The sequence below is a fragment of the Brachyistius frenatus genome, unplaced genomic scaffold (genome assembly GCF_029030835.1).
Source record: "Brachyistius frenatus isolate BFR_SWC_R1_liver_20210118 unplaced genomic scaffold, ASM2903083v1 Contig_162, whole genome shotgun sequence".
Classification (NCBI taxonomy): Eukaryota; Metazoa; Chordata; class Actinopteri; family Embiotocidae; genus Brachyistius; species Brachyistius frenatus.
In genome coordinates, this window is record NW_027210761.1 from 654,467 (window position 1) to 670,988 (window position 16,522).

At 38.7% G+C, this 16,522-nt stretch overlaps 2 protein-coding genes across 3 annotated transcripts in view; one reads left to right on the forward strand and one right to left on the reverse strand.

Moving 5' to 3' along the window:
- Window positions 1–1,284: 1,284 nt before the first annotated feature.
- LOC138631659 (transcription and mRNA export factor ENY2) lies at window positions 1,285–2,629 on the reverse strand. 2 transcript variants are annotated; one of them, XM_069716750.1, is made up of 5 exons: window positions 2,566–2,629; window positions 2,396–2,470; window positions 2,195–2,265; window positions 2,027–2,101; window positions 1,285–1,586 (listed from the first exon to the last, which is right to left on the reverse strand). In XM_069716750.1, the coding sequence occupies exons 2-5, from the start codon at window positions 2,461–2,463 to the stop codon at window positions 1,510–1,512; spliced, it is 291 nt and encodes a 96-aa protein (XP_069572851.1). In that variant the 5' UTR covers window positions 2,464–2,470; window positions 2,566–2,629; the 3' UTR covers window positions 1,285–1,509. The 2 variants fall into 2 exon arrangements, with proteins under 2 accessions (XP_069572851.1, XP_069572849.1); XM_069716748.1 differs by lacking the exon at window positions 2,566–2,629 and having other exon boundaries at window positions 2,396–2,559.
- A 262-nt stretch (window positions 2,630–2,891) lies between these two features.
- The window catches only part of nudcd1 (NudC domain containing 1), a 33,717-nt gene continuing 20,086 nt past the window's right edge, over window positions 2,892–16,522 (forward strand). Inside the window, exons 1-5 of the mRNA XM_069716756.1 lie at window positions 2,892–3,074; window positions 3,935–4,089; window positions 5,859–6,044; window positions 9,944–10,127; window positions 11,739–11,927. Coding sequence (XP_069572857.1) covers window positions 2,960–3,074; window positions 3,935–4,089; window positions 5,859–6,044; window positions 9,944–10,127; window positions 11,739–11,927 — 829 coding nt within the window. The 5' untranslated portion in view covers window positions 2,892–2,959. The remainder of the gene's footprint in view (window positions 3,075–3,934; window positions 4,090–5,858; window positions 6,045–9,943; window positions 10,128–11,738; window positions 11,928–16,522) is intronic.

A 16,522-nucleotide genomic window follows, 5' to 3' on the forward strand; every position in this document is an offset into this window, starting at 1 on the left:
ATTGCAGTGTTGAGTTGTGTGCTTAAAGTTGTACGCTCATCAGCATACAGACATGACTGTGAATATCGATCTTCACATCTTGGTAACTCTTGGCAAAAAAAACGAATACGTTTATTTCTGAAAGTATTCTTTACTGGATTTAAAAGGTTTTCCACATTTCAGGCAGAGTTTACTTGGTGTGAAGAGCGACGGGCGCACAAAAAACTTCAGAGCTGTGGATTTAAATCTGCTGAACGTGCGCTCAGATTGATTTGTTGTTCCTCACGGGTTGGTGCTGGGATCTGTGTTGGCATAATCAGCCGCACGAGGACCTCCTGTACCGCACGAAGACGTCCACGAACAGCCCACACGCACAAGCTCTCAATCTGCCCACGCACCACAGTGAAGACCTCGAGCACAAACGCCCTCCTGTCACTGGTATTTGAAGCACACACAATCGACTGACAAGCTCTTTGCATGAAGTCTGAAATTATGAAGAAAAAAAACAAAAAACTGAACAAGATATGTTGTCCTGCAGGTTCAGAGTGACACATGACGTGTGAGCATCAGCGCGTGAAGTGATACAAATATTGCTGCAGCTCATGTTGGTCAAACAAATGTTTTTACCACTCAACAACCTTATTTAAAGATGGGGGAAATATATAATATGGATTATTTTTAGGGTGAAAACTATAACTTTTATAATGATCTACGTCAGGTTATTCAACACCACCCTAAAATAATGTTGCACTGTATTTCATTTTATAGCACCTGACGCTTTCCATCCATCCCAACCTGTATTTATTTATTTGTTTTTGTGTATAGTTTGTGTGCGTGTATTTATTTATTGCTCAATTTTTTTCTAAAATAATTATTTTTATCCATCTTATTTTATGTATACGTATTTGTCATTTTTTTCTTATTGTGCGCACCTTTTTGTGTTTCTATGCTGCTGTGACGACTAAATCTCCCCACTGTGGGATTAATAAAGTCTGAATACATTTAGATATGTTATTTTTTTTGTTCATTTCTATTTTTTTACAAATGCTCTAATTATCAGTGAAGTCCTGGATGACGCAACTACCGAGCTCTCAGTAATAACAAAGTATTTACACGAACACATTTCTTGCATTCTCACATAACATCCTAAATAACCAGAGTCCGACCACACGTTTCGTCATCCCGTACCAGAGCCTTATTTTTAAGCACCAGTCACTCATCCTGCTGTCGGTTGAGAAAACTAGACGAATCTGTCGACATTTAGTTTACAAATCGGCGAGTAAAGCAAAAAATCTGGACACTCGATGACCAAAATAGGCATGACTTTATCCTTCTTTTTTTTGTCTTTTCTTTTTTTTTTTTTTCAAAACTGGAGCATAATAAACTAAAATCAATATGAAAACACACAATACAAAATAAAATTAACACTTTCAGCATTGCTCACAATGAGAACAAACATCGGTTTTGGATTTTAAATTGTGGATCTAACCGAGTAAAAAAAAAAATGTGTCTAGACCGCAATCGTCTCGTTCACAAGGTGGCGTGTTGAGCTAGAAAAGCTCGGATTCTCTGCAGCAGCTCTTTCTTCACGCTGTCGGGTACGAGCGCTGCACGGGAGGGAGATAGAAAAAACAAAAACAAATCTGTGTTTGAAGGTGTTTCTCACATCAATATTTGACAGCATCATGTTTTGTCCTCCTCAAGCTACTTTACAACAATTAAAAAAACACCTTCCAGTAATTCTCATCTGCAGTTCATCAAAGCATTGAGGCTACAATGGAAATGTCAGCAGTTTTTTTTTTGTTTGTTTGTTTTTGAATGCAGTCTTACAATCTATGCTTTAAAGATTATAAACGATATTTGGCATCCGTGTGTTTCTGGTTGTTTCAATAAATCAACAAGTCTCCACGTTTCAGAAGAGCAACGTTTGACTGTGGTGTTGGTGTGATCTCTTGGACCCGCTGATTGGTTTGTCAAGATTGTACACACTAAACCTGATGAAGTACTTGAGTGAGACTGTCGTTTGAACGTGTGTGTGCGCGCTCACCTCTGCCTTTTGGTGTGACGTCTGTGACCAGGTCCTCCACTGTGACGTGCTCCAGGCCCTTTTCTCTGATCACATCTGGACAGAGGACTTAATCATTTCAGCAATGCAGTTTCCTTAGGAACCACAACACCATCACACACACACACCGAAATGAACACACACAATTACCTTTGCACTGTGCCTTCAGCTGATCCTTCCACCCGCACTCCACCAGCTTCGCCCTGAGCAACTCTTTCAACCTGCGGCCACACGTTTAGTAGACATTACGCACACTTTATCTGAACGTCTGAAAAAAAACATAAAGCCGCGACGGTGTCACTTAAGCCGTCCGCCGTCAAATCAATGCAGAGGAAAAGAAATCTCGCTTACCGCTCCCGTTCTCCCATTTCTATCAGCTTCTGGTTTATTGCAGCCCTCATTTGGGAGTCTTTGCTCATGATCTGCCTGAAATGTAAACGCAAACACTGGCTTGGATGCAACGGAACGAGGAAAATGTATGAAAAAGGGTTTAATATAGCCAGTTATCACGTGGACGTTACCTTTGTCGAAAAGGATCAGCTGGGGAACATACGGTCCCTTCACGCAACGGCACCGTCTAAAAACGTCAAAGGCGAAATGGTTCCGCCTGTGGAGCGGTTCATTTTACAACAACAACCAGAAATAAACCAACTCATGGCAATAGGTTAAAGTCGAATGACGTTTTTTATTTTCAGAGGAATGAGTTTGGGCTGTTACGACTAAATTTAAACAATTATGAAGGCACATTTCGTGTTTTTAAGAGAAGAAGAACCAAAGGACTCAATTTCCCATGATGTCAGGCAAAACAGGAAACGTGTGTCTGACTGCTGCACCACCGAGATCATCACCCTGCTGTACAGGCTGGCATCAACTTGTGAATAAGCCAGTCACATATATATATATTAAAAAAAAGACATGGCTGCGTCTAATTACTCCTTGAAGGTCAACAGAGACCTCGTGGACCCAAACTTTGAAAGTTACCGGTTGTCTCTGGACGCCATCCCGACCTACAACGTGGAGCTGGACGCCGGTGAGAGAAACTCAATTAGCAAGTGTGCTAGCCAAGACTTACAGCTATAACAACAACAACTCCTGTCACCTGTATTTCTAAAGGTACCAACCGGGGTTATTAAGATTTAAGATAACCATTTTAACACTTGAAACTCTTTGTTTTGGTGATGGTTACTGACACTGCAGCAGCTGCAGCTGCAGCCCAGCTGACTGGTTCACAGTGAGGCTTCAGGTCCTCCACCAAAACCTGAGGAGGACTTTGAACACCAGGGTGTTTTAATTCACTGCAGGTTATCAGACTAACATTCAAGTTACTGATGATGACAACTCGTACTGATAATATGCATGCATAACTTCGTTTATACTGTCTATAATGTGGAAATAGCCTTTAGCTCCAGCGCACAGCATTCAAAACAAAACAAAAAAACAAAACAAAACAAGGGCATTTAAAACTAAAAAAAAGTCACACAGTGGGTGGCTGCAATATTTATTCTGTAAAAGAGCTATGAGGAGCTTATGCTATCAATATTTTTAATTTCTCTACTTTGGTGGCTCTTAATTTGTCCATCATGCATCCCAGAAAGTTTCAAAGTGCTTTACATAAAGTACACAAACAGAAAATACGCATTGGATAAAAGTATTGAAGGGCTGTTCATAGAAAAGACACGAAGACAAATGTAACCTCCATAGTGAATGTATAATGTGCACCGATCTACCAACGTCCACTGATGGCTACTGTAGATGCCTGAATGCACATGAGGGTGTTTTAGGCATATATATTACTAAATACATTCGTCTTTAAAAAGAGCTGATGATTTTGTTTTATTTAGGAGCAATTTTCGTGTTTTTTTTGTGGTTTTTTTTTCATATCTCCTGCAGCTGTGGAGGAGGTGAAGCTGAAGGACACTCAGTACACCCTCGAGCACATGCGTGCTTTTGGCATGTACAACTACCTGCACCTCGACCCGTGGTACGAAGACAGTGTTTTGTTTTTGGACTGCAAAGGACGAGTTCTCAGTCTCACCGTCACTCTGGTAAGCTTTTAAAATCATCTCGTTTTTTTTTTTTTTTCCTTCGAATTCCAGCGACATAGATCTGTTTGTTATTATTATTCCTCCACCAATGTCTATGCAGAAAACATAAATATATTCTATTGTATTTGGCAAATGAAAGATGTGTGAGTCTAATGATGTTCTAGTGAAATTATAGGTGGATTAATGCACCTGATGCACCAGTAGGTGGAGACCAAATACTTGTGCGAGGGCTGCATCAGCTCATGTTGCATTTCTAGCAGGTGATGTCAAGAGAGAAGCATCTCTGCTTAAATGCAACAATACGAATATTTTAAAAGTCGTACGATAATATTAATAATACACTATTATTTAATATAATATCTTCTATGAAAGAGGGAGTGAGAGTTTCAGTATTTAGGGACGAACACAACTCTGTTCAGCTTTTTGTCCGTCGTATGACGCATCACAGCAGAGCAGATAAAGTTTGAGCCCTTTTATGTCTGTGGTGAATCACGGCACTAATTACATAATTGACTGCAGGTTCTGATCCAGGTTTGTTACCCAGTGATAAGATGTTGAGACGAGGAGCGAAATCATACAGATTACCTTTTCAACTGAGACTTCTTTTATGTTAAAGACATCATTGACCATAATTAGAGATAATTGCTGATTTTTTTTATTTTTTTTTTTTTTTTTTTTTTTAATGTCTAAACTAGCCTGAATGACGACTGTAATCTTGTGAGACAGTATTTCTAGCTTTCAGTGGTATCATTAAATGAAGATCATTGAAATGTGTTGCTCGAATTCTAATTACAATGATCACATCATAATTACTGTCCTCGGCGGGCCTTTTGTACACATTCGGCACATTCGTACATAGGCGGCTCACACTGTGTTCGGGGCATTAAGGCAGATGCTGGAGAAAATGATCTGAAAGGACCATCATACATTAGTTAGAAGTATAATGCGCAGTGGGACGCTCCATGGCAACAACCTGGCAGCTGCTGCATAATCCTTTTTGAAAAAGAGTTACCTCGTGCGATGAGTGATGCTCGTATGGTGGGGAGTCTATCTATTACTAATAAAGGCTCTCAGATTGGTGAATCACACACTAAAGCCGGGTCACATGGACGGCCACATGACACTTGGGAACTAAATCTCTCCTTGATGAGTTCATGTTGAACATTCTTGTGTCTTTTTCACAATAAGAGCATAATAGAAAACCATTTTTTTTTACCGTGTTTTCATATCAGATGTCGATTGCTTGGATTATTACAGGATGAGAGTTCCTCACTCCAGACAGAAGCAGTGACCTTTCTCCTCTTCTTCAGTTCAATGCTTTCAATTATGAAGTGTCACCGTTTGAGTCTTTGTAATCTCGACCGGATTGCTTTAACCTTGTAATTTGATTGGTTGGTCGCAGTAAGAACAGAAAAATGTCCCCTTTTACAATATTATATAAACTCTTCCGAGTGTTAGTGATGCACTGAAGTCGTGACAAAAGCCATTCACATCTCGAGCTGAAATTCAAGCTGTTTATTTTATTGATATTTGGAGCTGCTTTTCAAGCAAAAAAACAAATTCAAACATCATCTGGTTTCAGCCTCAGAAGACAAGATTTGTGCTTTTCTTTGCAACAAGTGACAGAAAACTGAGTATCTTTGGAGTTAGATTGGTTAATTGGACAAAGCATGTCATTTAAGAGTTTGTAAATGGGCATTTTCACAGGCTATTTTTGACATTTCATCCTCCAAATGAACAAGTTTAATCAAGTAATCATGTGCGTCCAGGACACGGCCCTGGGGAAGCCGAGAGAGATGTACCGTATAAACCCCGAGTCCAGCCGCTGTGAGGATCGTCTCTGTGCCTCGCTCAGCCTCACCTCAGCGACCTGGGCGGCTCTGTCTGACGGCAGCGGCCGACTCTACCTCCTCCGCACCGGCAAGAGGGGCGACGGCTCCCATGTGAAGTGGGAGGTAAGTACAGTACAGCTGGGAGTCCTACACAAATACGTGTTAAAACATTTTTGTGCCTTTCTCATAATTAAAATAGCCACCGTAGAATATTAATCATTGGAACGTAGAATATCAGTCTGTGTGAAAGTACAAAAGACAAATTCATGGTTGTTGACCTCTGTTGGTGACTAACTGGAAGTGCAGCAACACCGACTGAGCTGATAAAAACAGTTTCACACCATGTTCCCTTGTAACAACAGTGCTGCTTTGTCATCTGCTTTTTTGGCTTGACGCTGCTTGTTATTAGCATTTGTAAATGACACTTCTTGAAATGCTACTCACCAGCTCATTGGTGCGGTCATAACTGTTGTTGACAAGTATGTCAAGATTGAGGGCGATGGGGAGATGATTTCAATGTCCGGAAACTGACTGTCCAGTTATTTCAACTGGTGATGTAATCTTGAGTCACTAAATTACATTGTGAAGAGACGCACTGTTGATATTTAGTAAAAAAAAAAAGAAAAAAAGGTAGCCGAAGTAACTATGACAGATTCACATAAACTTTACCGGCTCCCTCAGACACATCTGCTGCTCACAAGCCAATTTTTTATATTTGCCTCATTTCTAAAACTCAAAGGTGCCTTGAATGATAAAACTAGTCTCTCAAAGTTTTTCTAATTGTCATAAAACTCCACAAAAGCTTTATCTACCTAACGCCTCTGTGCCATAGATAACTGCCGATAACTATTAAAAACGTATTAAGTGACAATTTTGAGCTCTATGGATAAGAGCAAAGCCAAAGTGAGGTTTGGAAAAACTCATCAAAAATCATCATTTTGACTTCCACCAAATCAAACGATCTTTTCACGGCTTATTCACTTCTTTCTTTCCTCCTTCATGCTGCTGTAACAGGTGGGAATCAAACGACTCGTATCTCATCCAGGTAGAGCTTTGTAACAATGAGTCAGTCATGCTCATGTTATTCAACCTGTTTTTAAAATTCTCACGTGCAACTCGGCCAAATTTGAAACACACCAATGTGGCATCGGTTTTAATCGCAGCACATCTGAGCGGCTTCTTTGTGGCGTCCAAACTCGGCACGCTTTAAAAAATGATGGAAAGTTTTGTTATGTTTAATAGTTTTTACATTATAACAGTTATTTGGTACAGGGACCTCCAGGCTGGAAGGCGACGACATTATAAACATTGTATTTGAATGCTGAAATATTCAAAAGTCTCAGTAAAATCTATTTTGAAGTTAGAGTTTAAAGCCAATAAACGTGTTATTGTGTTATGAAATCATATTCCTCACAGCATCTTGTTAAAAGAAGCATTTTTCACCAGTTTAACTGCAAATTAAACTTTTAAAACCTATTTCTGTGTCTGAAAAGCTTCGCTATAGTTGTATTTGTAAAGAAGGAAGTCTTTGTGCACTTTATCATGCTAACAGGCTTGCAATTGGGATCAGCTGCAAATGAGAGTTCCCTCTCCGAACAAGCACACTTGATGCAATTCGACCAGCAAAGTTCAAGAGTGGAATTTGTAATGGAGATTAAAGCCCTCGAGTCAATAACTTCCAATGCTTTAATTTTAAGTTTCAGCACTCATCCAAGTCATTTTGCATCTCTGACTTTGCTGTGTGCGTGTTTTGTAATGATGGTGATGATGCAGTCACATTAAAGTCAGGCTTCTCAGCATCACGTCACCTTCTTCAATCAGACAATAGACACTGATATAGAAATACTAGTTAGAATGAACATTTTATTGGTGCAATAAAGAGTGATGTTTCCCTCTTAGAGTGCAGTATGAACTGTTTAAAACCATTTAGCCAAGTTTGATGCTGACAGTTAAAGCTGTGGCCTTCATTAAAGCCTCTTTTACAGCTACATTTGTTTGCTTATGGCCATCAGTCTGTATACCCGTGAGCCTTTTATCATTTCCCACCATTTAGAGGCTTTTTTTTTTTTTTTTAAACTCTTTAAGGTTTTCCAGTTTTATATTCACGAGAAGATGCAGCAACACCTGCCCCTAAAGTTTTACAACTGCATTTTAAAGTTTCAAGAACGATTTACAAGAATAGCCACAGTAGAATTAACTGAAAATGTAGATGACAAGATTTTTATATTATCTGATGACAAATGACAAACTACTGAAGTCCTGTGAGTGGATGATGTAAAGCAGATTTAATAGTGAGAGCTTGACTTCAGTTGAAGAACAAAAAAATAGTAAAATTAAGGATATCTGGAAGATAAAAGTGAGTTTGTTAACATGGTGGTCCACAAGTGATCTGTTTCACGTGCATGATATGAATATTTGGATTGCTGGGAAAGTACACTTTTATATGTGTAGCTGGCGTACATATATTTTGTTTAAAAAAAAGACCCTTCGGACATCGACTCACTCACTGCTTTTAAACAAACCTCCGTTTTTTTCTCCAAACAATTCATTTATTTTGCGTATTTGCACCTCGGTTATCGTGTTGCTAAGGAACCGATATATGTCGATTTATAAGGCAACAAATCGAAGACAGACATCAAGAACAAAACATCACTTTTGTCTCCTCCTTCTGTAAGTGAGAGTGATTAGAAAAAACCTCGTTGACACATCTTACTCAACAGTAGCCGGCATTGTCGCTCCTGTTGCGGCTGTAAAACGACGAATAAAAAGTTTTTAGTCATTTGGTTTGATAACATTTGGAAGGTCGAGAAGAGCTGCACGACTGATTTATTTTATCCCCGTTCAAGTAAGCAAAGGGCTAAACTGGATGTTAGCCGGCTCGGTTGGCGTCAGGCTCCGGTGTGCATCCTCTGTAGAAACGTACGTACGAAATGTATGTAACGCGTTCAGTTATGCAAGTTTAAAAACTCACACACACACATTGAAAAGTGATTAAAAATCCAGAGACGTTACATTTTTTTTTTTTTTTAAAGATTGGGTCATAGAGAAACACTCACGTGACGTTTCTGGTGCACAAACATAGACTTCTGTTGAAGCCCGAACAAAGACAAGAGATGGTTCGCATCATTGTGAGAAGAATTTCTTGACAATTTGAAGATCTTGTTTCGTTATATTAAATTACACTTTTCATCCCTATCAATTTTTTGCCTGCTGGATTCAAAATCGTCTGTTAATGCGTTTTTGTGGCTACCGCTCGGAGAGGTTCGGACTCTTTCTGAAAGTGTTTCGTGATAAACCTCTCGGACACATCTCGTCCCTTAATCCAGTCTGCGACACACATTTGTAGGTGACATTCAAAACAATCAGTGCACTTATTAAATATGTATACTTCAATTTGCTGTGTGAAATAACATTTCAACCAGTTTCCCAAAGGTCAATGTTTTTTTCATGAAATAATTACTTTGAAGGATGTTGATGAAGGTAGTTGTTTTCGGCGAGGAAGGCCACCGCTGACATGAAACGGCACAAGAAAGTCTGTCATAGTGGCCTATTAGATAATGGTTATTTCCATTTGTTCGCATTTATTCATCATTATACAATTATAGTGTATATTTGTTATGTTTTGATGAGTTAAAATAGTTTTGGGATGTAGATTTACATACAATTTTACCAATTCCCTCACAAATTTCAGCCAAATTCATCGTTGGATTCCTCGTTTTGTCTGACCAAAAGTCAAAAAGACAAAGATATTCAAATTAAAAAAAATTAAGACGGAGAAGAAAACATTTAAAAAACTGAAATTAGTGATTTAGCATCTTTGCTTGATAAATTACTAATAATCCACTAATCATTTCAATTCTAGGAAGTGATTTTACCCAGTTTTTATGAGGGACCATTGTAAAATGTAAATAAAGGCTATTTTTTTTTACATTAAATTAACACTTAACTGTGCAGACTTTGTCCTTTGTGAACAGTTTCCTGTTGAAACGATAAAACTTATTTGTTCATCTTGTTCCCTGTAGCCGCTGTTCAGCGAAGACACGGGGGAGCCTTTCACCGTCCTCCACAGTGTCTCGCATGTCCAAGCGGGCATCCACACCGTGGAGGTTCTGCTGCTGCGCATCCAGAAGGACCCGCAGGAAACCAAAGGAAGTGGATACTCGGTGTCTCTGGAGTGGATGACTGTCGCCAACGCTGCAGGACATGGTGGGTGGTGCTCTGACACTTTGCAAGGTTGGAAATCGAGCATGAAGCAAGTTAAGACAAGTGTGTCGTACATAGTTAGGATCAAAATTTCCAGCCTGTTATGTCATTATAATGCACATTTTTGCAGTTTCCTTATCCTGTAGATGAATGAAATCCTCGTTAATTAAACCATACAAAGATGTTAGTCACAGCCTTTCTTTAACGGAGTTTAATCATTATGTCTCTTATGAGATTAGTGGACTCTGAGGCCAACATTAGCAGGAAGGATTTTCATTAAAGTTGCTGGCACTGGCTGAGAAAGAAAGCCACCCTGACTAATGATTCAAATATTGGACGGACAAAACACCAGAAGAAGCCTTTGGAGAGTCTCTTCCTTATTTAGTTGGATTTAAAGAAGCGACCGTTTGATATCTGCTCGCTGCAGCTTAATCTTGCATATTATTCCCAACGTAAGACATTCTTAGAAGTCAACTTAATGAATATCAGCAAACATGAGAAACAAAAAGTTGAATCTGTGATCTTATGAACGGCTTCTCTCTCACCATTACACGGAGCTGGCGAGGATGGATGCGGATGTTTCTGTCGCAAATCATGTAGGATCTATATAGTATTGAAATTTAAGTGTATAAATCGAAGTAACACCAAATTACGAGGCTGATAAACAATTTATGATAGTTTTTTTTTAGAGACTGTATATTATTTATCCAGGGTTAAAACAAATGCAATTTTAGATGAGCTGTTTTAGAAATATAAAGTGACAGAATTCAGTTGGGCATGCTGAAGTAAACCTGTTTGTTTTCAATTGGAAGTAATAGTAATATATTAGACAGAAACATTTATTATTGAATGTTCTTTTAGTCTTAAATATGGAAATGACTTGTTATTAATCAATAATCATTGAAAATGATTATTATTTAATCGACTAGTTACAACCTAAATCTCATGTGAAACAGCAGGACTTTCACTACAATGGAGATGCACAGAAGGTTTTACTTATTTCCTGTTCATTCTCCTGTTGACGTCGGCTATAATCACAAATTAGACTTAAAAACATTTATCGGTTAAAGATATTGTGATAAAAAGCAGAGTGACAGGAAACAGTAGAAGCTGATCATGAAGCAGATTTAACACTTCTCTGAAATGTTTCTACAAAAGTTAACCTTAGCGAAGGGAGGATAAACAGCACTGCTGTATTTGCAGACAGGTGCACCTCATAAACGGAGTGTATGGAAACGATAGCAACAAACACACAAAATATGACATGCTTTGCACGTTGGCATCATCACTGAAAACCCCCAAAAATATAAAACAAAGCCAGAATAAGGAACTGAACGCCGAGTCAGCTGCCTTGCACAGTTTTTCAAAGAGCTAATAGCTGGTGGAATAAAAGACTCAATATACCCACAGGGACATAAAACCGCTTCCCTAATGGAGGTGGTCTGAACTCACTGTGTAAGGACTAATGGGGCTAAAATAATATGAGCGTGCTGTCCCTCTTGACATGAGGCATGTTGGTGTGGCTGTAATTCCTCCCGGTCTCAATTAGAGTTTAACAGAAGACAAGATTACTTCACGGTTCTCATCGCTGCACTTTCGGGTTCTCTCATGCAGGTCAGGACAAGACGTACGAGGTGAGGAAGAGGAGGGTCCTCAGGGGGAAGTCGGTGCCTCACTACGCGGCGGTGGGGCCCCGGGGGAAGGGGCTGATGGTGGCCTCGGAGAAGCCGTTCGTCTTCACGCACGTGGACGGGCAGCCCGTGGAGCAGCCGGAACCGGAGCCCATGGAGGTGGAGAAGACAGGTGGGTCAAAGGGGGGCTGCTGGGAAATCTGACAGCAAACTGGGAGAAAGATTTTTTATTGTGTTTAGGGATTTTACTCGACTTTACGTCACGTCCCTACCAGGTAGTTTGACGGTTCCGATGCCATTGTTTGGTCATATGTGTTTGTTGTTTTCTAAACAAAACTGCAGTAAAACACCCACTATATGTGATAAAAGCGTTTTCTCTAAAAGCTACTGTGCTGATCCAAAAAAAGGTGCTGTAATTCTTCTTTGGTTTATGAGGTGACAGCTCTGTCATCTCCTGAGAGGAATACTTTTACTACAAATTGATTTACTATCTTCAGCCGACTCGTGTCTAACTTTTACCGGTTGCCGTTTGCTTTGTAGCGGGATGCGGTTTGCTTTGCTGTTGTTAAATTGTGTTGCATTGTTAAAAGTATATAAAAATACACGGTCTCAGATGCTTAAAGTGCAATACCACTGAGGGCCACTTGGGGCTGTTTAAAAAAAAAACCAAAACTTGTTTCTTTGGGTCTTCACTTCAGTGCCAGTCTTCATCCTGTCGATCTGTGTCAAAAGATCGCCGACTTTATTTAGAAAACGTCACGAAGTCCCAACAGAGGATTCGACACAGCCTAACTCATGCTTCACACTGTCGGAAAAGACTGAGAGAGGTTTTGACATGGCGCGGCTTTGATCGTAGTTATAGTTAGAAATTGAATCTTCATTCGTTGTCTTGTTGAGGTCACAGTCTGAAACTGACCAGAGAGTCAGGCTGCCTGTGAAAGTGTTGAAACAAAGTGAAATGCCGGCTCCGAGCTGCAGCGCTGCCTCCCACCATGAGACACATGAAATCACCGCGCCCGTCATTACTCTGCATTTGTGTGATAAGACCATTTCTAGTTCAGACGCATTACGCGGTTGCCTCCGCTTGTTTTCTATTCAGCAGCGTCGACTTATTTCGCTCGTTACTTTTAAGAGCAGCACAAACTGACGAGTTCGGTTGTCGCCATAGAAACGCCTGAGCGGTTAGCAGAATATTCCCAATCAGACGGGGGTCCCTGTCGTGTCTGGTAATCTGTATCTGTGTACACAGATCCATTTCCACCCCATTTGTTCCTGTTTGTATTGACCTTGTTTTAAACTGTGTTTATTAGACGCATTCAACATAATGTGGCTTCACTGACTGGCATCAACAACATTAAGATAGCTGTTCAGATAGTGGAAGAGTGATAGTGTTCGAGGGACGTATTTTTTTCAAGAGTATTTCTGTTAAATATTTAACTAATGGATTGATTTAGTTAAACATGCTAAAAGTAATGGGCCATCTACAAACTGCTTCAGTCATAAACTTAAAGGTGGAAAAAAAGAACATTCTCACATTTTGGAGACTGGAACAAAAAACTATTTGTCTATGTACTTGTTAGATAACTATCAACATTACCAGTAATTTATTTCTGATCAATTAAAGGAACAGCTCATCATTTTTATTTTCTTGTCAGTCATTAAAGGTCCCATATTTTACAATTTTCCAGGGTTTCATTTAGCTTTTATATCATATTATATATCATTATAAGAAGATATTTTGGTGGTTTTAAATACCAAAAACAATCACATCAATTTTACATCTTTTCTTTTAAGCTTCTCTTTGAAGCTCTAAGAAGAAGAAGCATTCTGAGAGGGGACATTTGACATGAGTGTGAGTTTGTGACATCACAAAGTAAAGGAAGTCCAAACAGCAGAGTGGCTGAATATAGGCTGTGTGTATTCTTCAGTGTCCTAAGCGATGTGACACTTTCAAAGTATTTTTATGGCACATGGACCTTCTTTAAAATATAAAAAAGACATGACATAAGATAAAAACTGACTTGCAAATCACATAAGCCAAATTTTAATTGAGAAAACATATCACATGTTGAAATAGAGAAATTCTATTGTTTTATGAAAAAGATATGCTCAATTTAAATTTTATGCCAGCAACACATCTCAATATGCATTAAATATCACTGGCTGCACTTTAATTTGGTTAACTTGCGATGTTTGCTTTAGTCCCTACTTTAGGAAAGATGCAAAACATCGAACAACTGTCGAAATATTTCAGTTTTCATGCCACCAAAACTTTTCTTTAAGTCCATAAAACATTCACTAAATTAACTGAATTGAACATGTATATCCAACTGGTCCCTTTTTCTTTGCTTTTATATTTAGATACTATCAACCTCTAAACAAGCAAACAAACAGCTAATCTCTTTTTCAAAAGATATAAAAAAAAATAACACAAGTTGACCCAGACAGGGCAAAGTGTGTGGTAATGGTGCAGATGCAGAATAATGGCAGCTTTTCAGCCAATCCTTTTATCAGCACTCTCCATTTCACCTCTCAGATGGGAAGAAAATTGATTAGATGTCAAGAGAAGATGCATTTTCAAAGAAGCGTGATGAGAGGAAATGCAAAAGATGGGCAGGAGAGATGGAAGTGACTTCATGTGGTAATGAAGAAAATATAAATATTCCAAAAGTATACAGACTGTACAAATAGAAAACGTGTCCAAATGAATGGTTGGAAAGGTCTTAAAGATAATTTACTTTTGAAAGTAAATTCCAAAAGTAATCAAGTATGACCGAGTGTGATTCATAGTCGCGCTACATTTTAAAGATTTGGATTGTTTTACACTTTGGCTACTGAGTCGCTGAAAAAGAGATCAACAGTGTGGAAAGGTTTTTATACGAGAAAGTTGGCACAGAGTTGATTGTGAATGAATCAGATGATTTAGCTCAGTCTAATCTCTTCCCTCTGTCTTATTTAAATCGTTCTTCATATGTAGATCCATTAACAGCTTGGATCAAAGCATCCTTAATATTGTATTTATTAAGGCTGACTAAGGGGTCAGCCTCCTGTAGCTACGATAAGAAAACTCTCATCTTTTAATTGTTGTAGCTAAATTAATTATCCTTTAGCTAAAGCTAATGTCTGGACCTTTTTTTATTTAAATGAACGTGTTGGATAGATCTTTCAAATCTGGTGTCTGTTGTGACATCACACTTCCTCAGAGTCCATTTCCTAACTTGTATAGGGACAAAATAATTCCACCAATACAACACTTCAACTATACTTCATACAAGTCAAAGTCCTTCTATTAAATCCCAGTTACATAAAAATACAAAAGTATCATCAGCTAAATGGACTTGTAAGTATCGTTTTGTATAAAAATTATACTTGTGACTGATATATTTGTATACGATTAGATTGTTAAAACTGATGCACCGTGTCCGAGGCATTTTACTGTTGCAGCTTGAGTTCATGCTCTTCTGAAGTGAGAAATTTGAGATGATTACCAGGATGGAAAAGATAAAAAAAAAAAAAACAACAACGTTCTGCTCCAAAGATTTTCATTCACTTGTTCGAGTCGTTGCTTTTTTTGAGTATTGGATAATTTAAATTCTTTCAGGCTCAGACGTCTCGCACGGTTGAGTGAAACCAGGAAATAATAAAACGGATGAACTGCTCACAATTCATCTGACAAGCAGCACCAACGACACACCGACTGTTTGTAAGGCCTCACAAACCACAAAGACTGGGATCCATAACTCTGTGTTGCTTTAATTAAGCTTGTTCTATATTTTCAGGTAAAATCTGAACATTAAAAGTAACTTGTCAGATAAATGCATTGCAGATAAACTTGAAATATTTATATACAATTTGAATTTATAAAGAAATTATTTAGAATAAAATTTGGTTAGTTTTTCCGTTTTTAGAGTTGGTAGAATGATGAGGTCACTTTATTTACTGCTCTTTAAATTCCTGGCAGCTCATAGGAAGCGGGAAACATTTCACGAGCCTGAAAGAAAATAATGTATGAATTCCCCTTCAGATCAGCAACACATGAAACGGACTTTGTTGATGAAAGAGTGAACAACCTCTGACTCGTTCTCGACAATAGGATTGATGCAGAGTTGTGTCCGATCGGATTTGTGATGGGTTTGTTTCTTTCGTCAATGATTATGTGCTCGGCAGCCGGTCATCTTATCAAGCATCTGCGCACTTTTAGAGAGACGTTAAAGAAGAACACATTGCCTGCGGTTCACCTGTTTTTCCAACGAGGCTTTTGCCGTAAATGCCCTGCCGAGTTCCACTTTATTAACGTTCATGCATTTTAACACGGCGTACAACACAGTACAGGTGTTGTCTTTAGCTGCAAGATAAAATAAACAGATTTGATGGAGGATCGAATAAGAATAACGGGCCAGTCGAGGTGCTGAGTCAGAGGCAACAGAAACTTGGCTTCTTAACAATGTGGGCAGTGGTGAGAACAGATTTGTTCCCCGTCAAGAAGGAGCAGAAATGTGGCTGTCACGTTTGTGAAAAATGTCTGTAAAGGAAGTAGTCAAGTGCCAGTTTCTCAGCCAACTCGTAACTTATGACACTGAAGCTGGCCACTACTTTATGAACTTTAAGTAATTTGTTACTTAATTATGATAATGAAAAAAAGAACAAGATTTAGATCTCAAATGCACATACAGTAGTAATGGACAATTAAGGAATTTGTGTGGCAGATTTTTTTTTATTCAAGTAAGAGCAGCATGTTATTAAAAAAAACAAAAAAAAACTGTTTAC